The sequence below is a fragment of the Helianthus annuus genome, chromosome 14, assembly GCF_002127325.2.
Source record: "Helianthus annuus cultivar XRQ/B chromosome 14, HanXRQr2.0-SUNRISE, whole genome shotgun sequence".
NCBI classification, from domain to species: Eukaryota; Viridiplantae; Streptophyta; class Magnoliopsida; order Asterales; family Asteraceae; genus Helianthus; species Helianthus annuus.
In genome coordinates, this window is record NC_035446.2 from 139,349,182 (window position 1) to 139,362,767 (window position 13,586).

The following is a 13,586-nucleotide window of genomic DNA, read 5'->3' on the forward strand; positions in this document are numbered from 1 at the left end:
TGTTCGAGTTTGTTTCCAGCCCTAACTACATCGAAACTATACAGCGTCATCCAGATGCACAAACGATGAAAAAATAAAACCGTCGTAAAAAGACCAAAAATCCCTGATTATTTCTTTTCTCAATAGCATAATTGTAGAATTAAAAGAAAGAGTTATTGCCAATAAATGCCAGATTACCATAACTGTTTCAGTTGGAAGTAAGGTTTATCTGACAAAGCCCCGTATCAAGAGCTTCCTAGTTCACAGAAAATAAAAACCCTACCTCCAACTTTGAAATAATACTGACATTCAAAATTCATCGGCGAGCCACAGAAAATAAAAATAACAAAACAAAGATCACAAAAGACTAGTTTGTGATGCAGCACAACAAAAATAGAAGCAATTAGATGAGCAGAAACCTCAACTGTAACATGAAGCCTATTTACACAACTGATGCTTCATTGTCTGTATTGTATCAACTTCACAGCTAACTTATGCCGCCGAGATTCTACAAAACAACCAATAATATATGTTCCATTCTTAAGTATCTTGTTATTTCAGATAGAGTATTATATACTATTCATATCAAATGTAAAATACGTACCTTTGGGACAAAGCGTTCTAGGAACTTGCGAAACCGTTGTACTTTTGCTTGCCTTAATGATGATTTTCTGCATCCGGGCAACTTTTTTACTTTTCTTCTCTTAAAGAAATCCTCTGTATCGAGGACGTAGGATATCTGTCAGCAATCAACTGATTAGAACGCAGTTAAGTTTTACCAAGAGATGCAATATGCCACCAGAATGTTTTTTTTTTTTTTTTTTTGCAGACAAATACATAATAGCACATGGAACAATTATTTCATGAGGATACGTATCAAGGAAACAGAGCAAATTCAAATAGTGAGATTATAATCTACCTGGCAAAATAATCATGTGAAAATGGAAATTGTATCATATAATTATTGTACATTTAACTGCATATTTATTACTCTTTCACGAAAAAAGACCATCTCTTTAAGAGGAAATTCTTAACTTTAGAAATTAATTGGATTCCCGCAAACTACATGACACGATACGAGTAAGATCTGGTACTGAATTACACAATTAGATTCTACTTAAAGAAATAAACATTAAAAACAAACTAGCAAATCACAATCCATCCTGATTCGCAACTGTAATTTGTGAATTGTGATCTGTAAATTCTTAATATTTCTTACCAGATTTGTGATAAGAGCTGCTCGATAATAATAAAGGAAACGAAACGCAATCAGATCAACAGATAGAATGAACAACAGTCATAATTTCCTTGTGATGAATATACAATCCAAAACCCCTATTTATATAAATGAAGCAGTCTAAAAATACTAACTAAAAAAGGTTAATGCCATAAAAAACCAACATACTTTCTCATTTTGCATGAAAAATCCCTCAACCCAAACTTGTAAAAGAAAACCGACTTGTTAATGGGTTAAAACTTGATGAGGTGGCATTTCAAATGTGTAAAAGTGCAAACATAAATAACTTATTTGATCATATAAGTAGGTATAAATTAGTAAATAAGCAATCAAAAATTGACGAGTTAGTGTTCCACGCGATAAAACGTGTACGTTACATCCGCGTCAACAAAAAACCACCTACATAGCCTCACGAATGAAACGAGACGTTTATGAATCTGTACCTTTTAAACAAGTTTAGGGGCTGTAATCGGTGATGGACCCAGAAATTTATTAGGGAATGGGGGGATAGGTTTTGAAAAAACAACATATGATGATATATTAACATGAAACGATTTAACCCAAATTCTTATCCTCCGGCGGATCCCACAAAGAAGATTATCCTAACCAACTAATATAGACATAGGAGTAGAGGTAGGCCGTGTTAAGACTTAGATAAAACTTTTATGTAAACAAATATTCCAACTTGTAAGAATTCCCAGCAGGGTTAGACATTGAATTGCCACCAAGACGATGCCCGGACCCGTAACCCAACAAGGGCAGTCCCGACTGTTGAGAATAGCGAAAACGAGACGACAGCGTATGAGAATCTGATGGTCGAAGTATCAACTCAACATCCTTAGCCAAGGACATCGCATCAATACATGAAGTTGGGCGATGTAAACGGACCCTCTGTTTGACATCATCCTTCAATCCCGCAAGAAAACAACCAATAACTTGAGACTCGGGTAAACGAGGAACCAAAGACAACAAATACTCGAAATCATCAATAAAATCATAAATGGAATCTGATTGCTGAATAGTTGCCAATTGTTCATACGGGTTCTGAATCGCGAGACCACTAAACCGTTGCAACAATTCTGATTGAAAATCCAGCCACGAAAGAGATGGTCGAACCTGAGTGAGGACCATAAACCAGTGTTGAGCAACACCAATCATACTCAGTTGAGCAAGCTGTAAGCAAGAAGCATCAGGAGTCTGATTGAGATCGAAAAACAGGTTCGCCTTCTGGATCCAGCCTTGCGGATCAAAACCAGAGAACTCAGGCAATTTCACCTTCTTCACAGCCCATGGTAAGCCAAACAGAGGATCAGAAGAGCCAGATTTGGGGCCGGACGTCGAGAACACCATACCTGAGGATCCAGATCCAGACGAATCATCCATATGTTTCTTCTCCTGCGATTTCATCCACGCTAACACAACTTACGAAATTCAGCAGATTCGGCCCGATCGTCATTCAATGCTGTGAGAGATGCCTTAATCTCAGCAACATCGGACTGTAGTTGATGAATTTGTTGTTCATGAGCATCCAATCGAGAGGTTTGATTCACCATGATGGAAACGGAAATTGAAGCGACAGTTGAATCGGAATTTAGATCGGAAATTGAATGAAACAGAACAGAGAAGAAATCGGAGGAGAGCAGAGGTGAGGCAGGTCGGACCAATGATAGGGTTTTGAATTGTGTATAATAAAAATGATGAAATCGAATGATACTAATTGTATTAAATTGAAAGATTTGATCACAAGGATCTACAAGGATAACAACCACAAGTGGTCCTAGGGCTATGGCCTTCTCATGCACATGGCAATGAGCCGAGCCTAACAACTAACCAATTCCGTTCCCCCCTTCCCCAAGTCACTAGTGATCTTTATTTATAAAAGGTAAAAGTTACATATACCCCCTCCCACAATTGCAAAATACTATTTAAGTGAAAAAACTAACATACGATTCCTATCAAATAACAAATAAATATATAAAATATGTTCAGGCCCCTTAAATTGGGGGGTGTAGAGTGCGTCAGGTGGGCCGGCCCACGATTTAGATTTACACAAACAATCAGCCAATCAGGCCCCCTTAAATTGTGCGTAATCTACAAAAATGGGCCTCGGGGTGCCTCCCCCCTATTATGCACTGGATCCGTGTATGACTAATATACCAAAAATATGTTGTGCAACTTTTCACGCAAAATGAAAAGTATGTTGGTTTTTATGGTATGAGCCCCTAGATAAAAATACTAATTCCTAATCCTTTACCGATGATAAAAACAAAGTCATCTATTAGAAAGGACCGTTGGTACTCATCTCCCAATAAGACTTAACTTTTTTAACGGCCCCAATAAGACTTATTTAATAACTAATATACGTCTAGACCGTACGAATTTTTCATCATGCTACAAATTTAATACTACATTCACTGATAAAAAACTTATTGACATGAAAGATACCGGAAAGGTTTGTAACACCTCAAGCCCAAAGTGATGGCTAGCCCACTGACCCTCAAGTGAACTTATAAGCAATTAAGCATGATGAAAATTATTAGTAGCCTACATCTTAAGGCCTATAGGTGATTTTCGATCCATGTGAGACACGTTGCCCCGACCCACAAACTTCACCTAATCAATTGTCACACTTCACCTGTTAAATCCATAAGCACCAACAATTTCCATATTGTTCTTCTACCACTGTTATTATCTATGTTTTTTCTTTGTTTCTTAAATTTCAAATCTTTATGTTTATGAGTATTTGATAAACGATTTATGTTGTCATTACCACATAATATATTTTACGGTATTTAAAATAAGAGGAAAATATTTATTACATTAATTGCTTCTTTGTTTCTTAACTATTTTGGGTCCATGAACAATTTAGTTTCCATTATTTGCCTCTTTGTTTTTTAACTAATTTGGATTGGTAACAATTTGCTTTTACAAATTTCGACATTCGTAAGATATGAAGGCTAGGGTTAGCATGAAAGTAGATTAAGATCAAGGACATAGAATGTGAGAGTGAAGTAAGTACGGTGTAAATGTGTGACGGTGCGAGAGTGCATACATTGTCCTCTATCAAGTAAATATTCTATAATATAAAGGGGAAGGTTAACGTACAATAGCCTCTTAACGTGTGACGGTGCGAGAGTGCATTACGCATGTTAATTTTTAAAAGGCAAATTGGATTTAAATAATCCCAACTTTCTCAGTTTGGCTGATAATAATCCCAACTCGGTTATTTGCCGATAATAATCCGAATTGGTCCACTTTTGGCCGATAATAGTCTGCGTTAAAAATAGCTTAATGGAGTTAAGTGTTTTTTCGAATTACAAACCAATGTTTTAGGGCTTTTGATTAGAACGAGGATATGGTTTGATTGATGTAAAGTTTACCTCGAAATACTGCCCCAAACGACGAAAACGGTGTTTCAGTTCGGGTGTTTAAACTTCCAATTAACAAAAATCAAGTCGTTTGGAGCACCGTTTCGAGATAAGTTTTACATAAATCGACTCGTATCCTCGTTCTGATCAAAATCCCTAAAACATTGGTTTGCAATTCGGAAAAAAAAAGTAACTCCGTTAAGCTATTTTTAGCGGCGAACTATTATCAGCCAAAAGTGGACCAGTTAGGATTATTATCGGCTAAAGTGAGAAAGTTGAGATTATTTAAATCCAATTTGCCTGTTTAAAATGTGCACGTTAGAATACATAATTACGCACATTATTTACATAATTACGAATGGGTTGGGCGAAACCCTAATTACGCACGTTATTTGCATAATTATGCACGTTATTATTTCACTCGTGCACGGTCGCACGTTAAGACCCTTTTGTATTTAAGACTTTCACTATACACACACACTATGCAGTTAATATCAGTGGGATATCGGTTATCGGCCCTCTACAAAATATCGGTCCGGAATATTGAATCCAATATTATTGGCAATACTGACCGTTATTTTGGATGCCTTGGTTGATGTATACTCGGAGGAAGATATCATGGCTTACGATTAGATCATGTTTCAAACATTGCCACTTTTGAGTTTTGACTTTTGATATTACTATTAATAGTATATACGTTTACGTTTTATATATATTCAGCATTATTTTAAATTACCGATATCCCACCGTAATAACCGATATCTCATATATCGGCCCTTGACCGATATTTGATTTTAGACCACATTAACTGCATAGTATATATTGGTAGGGGTATCAAATCAGAGTAGGCTCGAGCGGAAGCGGAACAAACACACACACACTAGCAGAAAATAAAGAACACGAGAATTTACGTGGTTCGGTCAAGGTGACCTGCGTCCACGGGTTGCAACTAGGGTTTTACTTTTATTAGATGCTCACAACTGTTTTCAGAATGACACAGATTACAATTACATCATAGGTATTTATAGAACAAGATTAGGGTTTCCTACTTGGTCAACAAGTTAACTAAGTGGGCCTAATAACTAGGGCCGGCTAACCCTAACTAGGGCAGGCTAACCCTAATTAGGGCCGGCTACCCTAAAGCCTACGAACCCAACATATATACGCACAGACACACACTCCAAAAGTACTATTATCGTGTTAATAGGCAAGAAGCCATGAAACAACAATGAAAGAAAATATGGGCTTGAAAGAAAATATGGGCTTCGGAACACCAAAGAAGATACGTTGCAGATTTTCATAAAAGAAAGACAAGGTTCATTAAAACGGAAACAGGTAATTTAGAGTATCTACTTCATTATATAATAGTTTTGTCATTTGTGCCTACACACGAGATAAAATCTCTTATTTGTTTTTCCAGAATATAAATCATTCTTGTTTCTGCAACAACAAATAGATACAATATATATTTAAGGAAAAGAGACGAAAACAAGGAAACATAATGCAGATGCACCTGTACAGCAGCAATGAAAAGAACAGCAAATACCTTTGACGAGTTGCAAGACATCTTATACTCCAAACCATTGACCCCGTAAACACCTTCCATTGCAGCTGACATGGCAGAAGATTCATCCATGACCGAGTATTGGCGTTTATTTCTACAAATAGTTACAATTTTGATGTCATTAGAAAACAAAATAGCTCTTACATTCAGTCAAACTGAAAAACGATCATTTAAAAGTGTATTTTACCTCTGCATCATAATGCCATATTCCTTTATTCCAAGAGGCACAACAGAAAGAAAATCATTGTGTAAATAAGCTGCAAAATTAGCATCCACGGAAACCGCAACGGTTTCAGCCTTTTCATTCCTATCATCCATCAGCTGGATAGTTAAACAAGATGGGCCAGATGACTGCAAAGGATAGAAAATAAAATAAATAAATAAAAAATGCATTCGATTCCAAAAAAGAAAAAGAATTAACTTTAGGAAAAGGCGAGAGGGCTTACAAACTGAAATCTGAATATGTTTTCCTCATGGAGGATATTATGTACATTCTCATAGTATACAGAATCAATAAACTTCTCAGGCGTTCGAGATCTTTCGTACTCGTATAGTTGAAGTAGTTTGTTGTCCACCTCATCACCAGCAACATTTTGAAGCTGCATCCATAAAGAGATTAATCAGAACCGTTAAGCATATACGATATTTTATAAGTTTTGACAGGTATATATGAAGTTTCCTTAAATGAATTAAGCATAAGATCAAATGTAGGTGCATACCTGTTTCACGAGCTTATAAATTAGCTTATCTAAGGTAAATAACACATAAGATTGATTTCCAAGAATGGCTCGACAATCATCTTCAAATTTTGCGTTATCAGCAGATCCATCAAGCAGATTATATAAAGCACTCATAAATCTGCACGGTACAACAATACTATAGTGAGGAAAAATACTTGTTATAAAATTCTGAATATAACATATTAAAAAAGTGTAACTGAATTACCTAGAATACAAATCAGGTGGAGAAGTGTCCTTAGCAGCTCTCCATTTTGTTTCAGCAGATGTCGAATTAACTCGAGCAAATAATAGTCTTTCATATAATACCTGACAACATTAAACAGTATATTTAAAAACAAAAACAAAAACAAAATAATACCATGTTTAAAAAATAAAACAGAGTCGTGTTCTTACTTGATGAAGCCTAAAAAGCACATAGAAAGATTCTTTTCCATAGAAAACATTACAATCTTTTTTCCCGCCATCATGTAACGGAGAAGCCACACGTTTCGCAAGTGGTTTTGCAGTAAGCAACATATGATCTGAAGATACCAATGATGTGGCATCTTCTGCACCCTCAGCCTCACCTTCACTTTCGGCTTTACCGTCGATATCGTCATGGTCTCTGTCTTCTTCTTCATGCTCTTCCCTCGACACATCATCCGCAGCAGACTCACTTCCCGACACATCATCTCCACCTTCCGGAACATTCTCACTGTCCTCATCATCAGCATCCGGGTCAATCTCTACACTATGCTTTCCTTTAGCATGCGTCCCGTTATCATTTCCGTAGCCAACGAAATCACCGTCATCAAAATCACCGTTTGGTGATAACTCTCCCTCTTCTTTCTCAAACTTAGCATAACTTCCATCATTGTTTGACTTGACTTCATGGCCGTCCTCATGAACATTATTAGGTTTAGAAAAAACTTTACCATTTACAAGACCGTTTATCGGAGTTTTATCCACAGCACTGGTATTCTTAGATCCGTCTTCTTTAGGCAAAGTACCGCCGTTCACCAAAATGCCCTTGCTTGAAACTAGTCCATTGCAGGGTGATTTTCCTTGCTTAACAGTCAAGGTACCGCTATCGCTGCCGGGACTACCGTCAATTTCACCTTCGTTTTTGGTGGGACCATGTGTAGATATCTCGGCATCTTCGATGTTATCGGAATTATGGGGCCGAGACGGAACACCGAGAACTGGCTCCAAGAATGTAGTCCAAAGTTCGATGACTTTGTTCAGTTGTTCATCGGTTGTGCAAATCTCCTCACATGAAAATTTAATAAGTTTAAATAAGTCTTCATGAATATCCTTGTCAGTAAACTCAAACTCGAGATTCGGCATAATAGAGTGTCGGTTTCCAGCAGCGATACTAAGGAGCACGTCATCGTCTTTCTGGCTCTTTTCTTTTATTCCTTTGATCTCCGTGACTAAGCCTAGTCATACAGACAGCAAAAAACGATTTTTAATATGAGAAGCGGTTAGTCGGTTACAACCGCCAACGTTACAATCAGTAAATGCCGAGATTCACTTACATTTCATGCTCAAACTCTTTGAATCTTGTTGCTTGAAATAGAAACTCCTGTGATCAAGTGATTTGTAATGATTCTTTGCATACACATCCGCCCAAACCTTGTTGAAATCCGATCTACATTTCGTCCATTCGCCTTGTTTCTGCTTCAAGCGGATTAATATAACGGGCAATGAAACAGACGGGTTTTTACGCAGTGTATCCATCACTTCAAGACCATGATCGCCGTATAGACGTTCAATGCAACGTAAATTCAAAGCTACAAGTATTGATAACAAAATAAAATAAAATGAGAACAATAATACATAACTGAGTTAAAACCATTCATAATAAAAATAAACAATATAATTACCAGTGAAGTGATCTTCGATACGAATGGGACCCTCTGAATTAATCGAACCGTCGTTAATGCTGTTTAGTAGTTCCTCAGCGTGTTTAATAGCTGAACTCACCGACTCCAACAGCATGTCTAGCTCAAACCTAGAAAAACATTATGACGATACGTACTTATTTAGATTTATGTCTATATCGGTTTCTCTTTACACTTGAAGACTATAATATAAATTAATAAAAGTATAAAACTACCTGTCATCTTCACATCTAAAAAGACTCTCTTCATACTGGTTTTTACGCATATGCTTGAACGAATAATCTTCACTACCAGAAGTCACAGATACCCAAAGATCGTTCAGTACTTGCGTACCCAGCTCTGATCTTTGACTTACTGCCGGAATCGGGTACTACAGAAGACAATATACCATATATAATATGTCAAAACATGAAAGTACGTTACTTGATAGCAGTAAAAAGAGGTCAAACGGTCAAAGACACAATAGACTTACATCGTCAGGAAGAAGTCGATAACTTGGAGTGCATCTTTGACAATTAGAGAGGTCGAGTTCTTGTATTGACTTCCCCCAATACTTCTCTTTGTACCGGTCCTTCTCTTTATTAGCTTCGATTTCACGTCTATTTTCTCGTTCTTTCTCATCGGTTCTTGTAGACTTGGAAACATTCCATAAAGCTTCTGAAATAGATATAATGTGAAAATGTGTGAGAATTTTTCTCCATTCTGAGTGTAAAATCCATTAAAATTAGGGCTGCAAATGAACCGAACGAACACGAAGAAGGCCATGTCCGTGTTCGTTCGTTAAGAAAATTAATGTGTTCATGAACACTTACCGAACGAGATTTTTTGTTCGTATTTGTTCGCTAAGAAAAAGAACGTGTCTGTGTTCATTTGTGTTTGTTCGTTAATTTTAGGTAACGAACAGAAATGATCAAAACAAACGTCAACAAACACAAACAAACATTCACGAACACAAATGAAAACAGACAAACATAAACAAGCGTTCATGAACGAAAACGAACATATATTAAATATTTTATTAAATATACAATATACTATAACTTATTAAGTATTTTATTAGTGAGAATTTTGAAGTATTAAATAAAATATAAAAATTAAAAGCCTAATAATAAACTATCGAACACAAACGAACATAAACGAACACGATACTGAACGTTCACGAACGTAAATGAACGATCGCAGCCTCTATTCATGCTTGTTCATTTAACTAACGAACGGAATTTCTTGTTCATGTTTGTTCATTTAACCAAACGAACTTCCAGCCGAATGGTTCACGAACTGTTCGCTGAACGTTTGGTTCGTTTGAAGCCCTAATTTAAATACATTAAAATGTGCAGAAACGAGAAAACCAAAAAAAGTAGCAGAACATACTTTTGTCCATGACACCAGCTAGGAACCCATCTGCAAACAAGATACATAATGAAAACGAGTCCTCGAAAGAAAAAAAGTGCAACAAAAATAATAAAAAAGCCACCTATGTTTTCGCAACGTTCCAAAAATGCACTGAACCCTTCCATAAGATCTGTGTGTTTGCCGAGTAGATCAGCAACCTGAAAATTATATTAAAAGATATATCAGATTTATATTGTCTAATCCAAAAACAAAACATATATATAGCGCATGCTACTTAGCATACCAAGCTCTGTAACTCCTTCCTTGTGATTATTTCCGTGCTATAGATATGAAGGCATTTCAAAAATGCTTGATAATCTTCTGCACTGCGTAATCTATTCTTCACATTCTCACAGAAAGCAAACTCATGGCTGTACAGACCTATGATGAACAAATTGTCAAATACCATTATATTTTTAGTCAAAACAAATTTGTATGATCAACAAGACAAAAGATCATCTCACTTTTGAGGGCGTCTTTATCATCATACGGGGCCGAACCTGAATGCACTCCAAAATCTTCAACTTTTCGCGCAGATTTTCGTTTTTCGAGACGATCCCTGTTGCTATCGAGATCAGGATCTTTATAATCCTGATCGTTATTTCTCCTATCCCTGCTCTCTTTTTCGGCACGCTTCCTTTGTTCCTTGTGAAGTTTCATCATCGTTTTATCATCCATATCGGAACAATCAACGCCCGCGTCGCGTTCGGCGTTGATCCTGTCTCTCCGGACTCGCTGCTAATGCAAAAGATAATTAATCCCTTCGAATACTAAAAGAAATAAATAATTTGGTCAAAGTACCTTATCATGCTGTCCCAGTCTAAGTGGGACCGCGGCTGAACTCCGTTCATCGTATCGTTGATAGGGATGACGTAATGAAGCATGGTGTGTAGATGCATCAGCTGAAGCAACTGGCAGAAATCTTGTGAATTCATCGAGAAGATCGGGATGATCATCGAAAAGTGTAGCAACCTGCGTAGGTAACAAACAAGCAATGAAATCAAAGATAATTTTATAAATCATTTAGAACATTTTTAGATAATCTTACGAAAATTCACCTCACTGTAAACTTCATTAATACCCTTGTGTTCCTTTCTGTACATGTTCAAGATGTCGAGAAATGATTTGTAGACTTGATCATCGTTTTGAAAGCGTTTCTGCAACCAGTGGGGTAGAACAAATGAGTAATTATACTAAAAATTTAAAACTATTGTTGTTCTTTCACCAAATAAGAAAATCGTTCCCACCTTTATTTTGTTTACAAAGTTTATCGCCTCCTCGAACTCGACGCTTCTCTTCGGTGGGACCTCGTCATCCTCAATGACGGTTATTTCATAGCCCTTTGGCAAAAAAGTATTGAACCCAAAAATTAAATTATTATGACCTTTAAACAACTCTTTAACCCTTGCTATGACACCAGCAGTATCGATTCTGCATCAGAGAGATAGAGGTTCTCAATTAGGTCAAATAAACGTCAATATAGCAATCCTTTTAAAAGAAATTATTTACCTTTGAGCTTTAAAATCTTTCATCACATCAAGAAACATGTCGTATTTCTCTCGCTGGTCTTGAAACATGTCTTTGACCTCCTTCAAATAAGTCAACGCGTCATTGGTTGTGAGTTTCTGTGCATTGCTACCGCCGCTGACGCCGCCACCAGCTCCTGCTCCGACTCCTGCCCCTCCCGCTGCTTCACCGCCTCCTCCCGGGGCTTGTGGTTGGCCATATCTTAAAAAAAAAAGATAAAAAGGTGAACGTTTAATAGGTTAGCATTCGATAAAATGGTATTACAAATAAGCAAAGTGTGTTACATTTTATGAATTGCAAATCTCATTCCATTCTCATAATAGTATCTTTAGGTTTCTAATTGAGCGATTCAGCGGCTAACTAATGAGTGTTCTAGAATCATTTTTTTGTGGGCCCTTGTGTAGTTTCCCATAGGTTGTTCTATGGCAGATTATGTTTTACCCTATGCAGATTTTGGGCTTTAACCCTAAAAGACAAAAAAAATTAACATATATAATATTATCGATTTACTTTTGCCCTTTCTCGGGTTGGTTTTCTAATAATCACAGTTCTGTCATGCCTATCTCATACTTGAACCCATGTAACCCTAACAGCCATAAAAAAAACCTACTTGGTCTGCACAGTTTACAATCACAGTCTTTACCTACAAATAATAAAACTTTTTTTCCGAACGCCGAATGTTACTCCGAAATTACACCAAATTAATCCTAATCTACGAATAATACAAACGGGTACTTAAGTTTAACCACCAATTCAATTACATCACCTAAATTATTTCACAAAAAAAAAATAAATAAAAAAAAAATCTATGTCAACAAAATCTATCAAAATCAAAACTAAACCCTATAAAACTACAATCAGATTCAAACCCACAACTAATCAAAAACACAAAAAAAAATAAAAAAAAAATAAAAATCTTTACACAAAAACAATAAAAATTTAAAAAAAAAAATCTAATGTCAACAAAATCTATCAAAATCAAAACTAAACCCTATAAAACTACAATCAGATTCAAACCCACAACTAATAAAAAACACACAAAAAAAAATCTTTACACAAAAACAATAAAAATTAAAAAAAAAACAACCCACCTCAAATCACCAGAAAACATAGAAAAACACATAATCAAACAACAAATGAGCACCATAAAGCAGAAAATTAAAGAAAAAAAAAACAAGAACTCACGATTCTCCTCGGGAAGAAGCAAATGGCCGCTTGAATTGAGAGTTAGCATAACCATCATCTCGTAATCGTTTCATCCCTGCATATAAGAAACGCAGAAGAAGTTAGACGTAAATCAGAAAGAAATTGGAGTAAATCTGCTTGAAAGAAGAAGAATGAGGGGAAAAGGGGAACCTGTGAAGGGGGGAAATTGGGGCAGATCTAAAGGAACAGCAGAATGAAGCGAGTTGAATGACCTCTGGATCGAAGTTTTTGAAAGGATGATTAGTGGTTTAGCAAAAACAAATGAAGAAGAGAAGAGAAGAGAAAATAATAATAATAAGCGGTAGAAAGAAACAGAAAAGAGGTGAAGAAATTTTTTGTATATTGTTTGTGCGACTGATAAATGTGAATGTGATGATAATCTGAATTACGTAATATGATATGATACTATTTTTTTCTCAATAAAGTGAATTGTAAGGGCCTTTATGTTTGTTTCAAAACCAATAATAATACTTGGGCTTTATGTTTGTTTCAAAACCAATACTTTGCTCTTTTCTTTTCATGTATTTGGGCTTATTGGTTTAAATTTTTCCTTGTCATCCTTGATTATTTTTTTAAATTTTACCTCTTAACTCTTAACAACACTCTAGATCATGGGTTGTCCCTAATAATTTTGGGTCATAAACTTATATATAAAAATGGCATTTAAAATGTAAATTTAAAAAGGTTATT

General features: G+C 36.1%; 1 protein-coding gene across 2 annotated transcripts; it reads right to left on the reverse strand.

Annotated features, from left to right (window-relative positions):
• Positions 1-97: 97 nt before the first annotated feature.
• Positions 98-13,261, reverse strand: LOC110903922 (paired amphipathic helix protein Sin3-like 2). 2 transcript variants are annotated; one of them, XM_022149721.2, is made up of 22 exons: positions 13,047-13,261; positions 12,876-12,951; positions 11,673-11,891; positions 11,411-11,594; positions 11,222-11,320; positions 10,965-11,135; positions 10,628-10,898; positions 10,408-10,544; positions 10,246-10,321; positions 10,143-10,172; positions 9,244-9,428; positions 8,987-9,141; positions 8,754-8,881; positions 8,406-8,660; positions 7,282-8,306; positions 7,094-7,194; positions 6,868-7,006; positions 6,595-6,747; positions 6,336-6,499; positions 6,131-6,242; positions 584-718; positions 98-487 (listed from the first exon to the last, which is right to left on the reverse strand). In XM_022149721.2, the coding sequence occupies exons 2-22, from the start codon at positions 12,947-12,949 to the stop codon at positions 467-469; spliced, it is 3,834 nt and encodes a 1,277-aa protein (XP_022005413.1). In that variant the 5' UTR covers positions 12,950-12,951; positions 13,047-13,261; the 3' UTR covers positions 98-466. The 2 variants fall into 2 exon arrangements, with proteins under 2 accessions (XP_022005413.1, XP_022005412.1); XM_022149720.2 differs by having other exon boundaries at positions 10,628-10,901; positions 13,047-13,260.
• Between the last annotated feature and the right edge of the window lie 325 nt (positions 13,262-13,586).

Excerpts from the sequence above, each read along its gene's own strand:
- LOC110903922 (XM_022149720.2), bottom strand. The coding sequence starts at position 12,949 with ATGAAACGATTACGAGATGATGGTTATGCTAACTCTCAATTCAAGCGG. Across the intron at positions 10,545-10,627 it reads TGATAAAGACGCCCTCAAAA|GTCTGTACAGCCATGAGTTT; the intron begins GTGAGATGATCT and ends TGTTCATCATAG. Across the intron at positions 6,748-6,867 it reads TTTATAAGCTCGTGAAACAG|CTTCAAAATGTTGCTGGTGA; the intron begins GTATGCACCTAC and ends TTATGGATGCAG.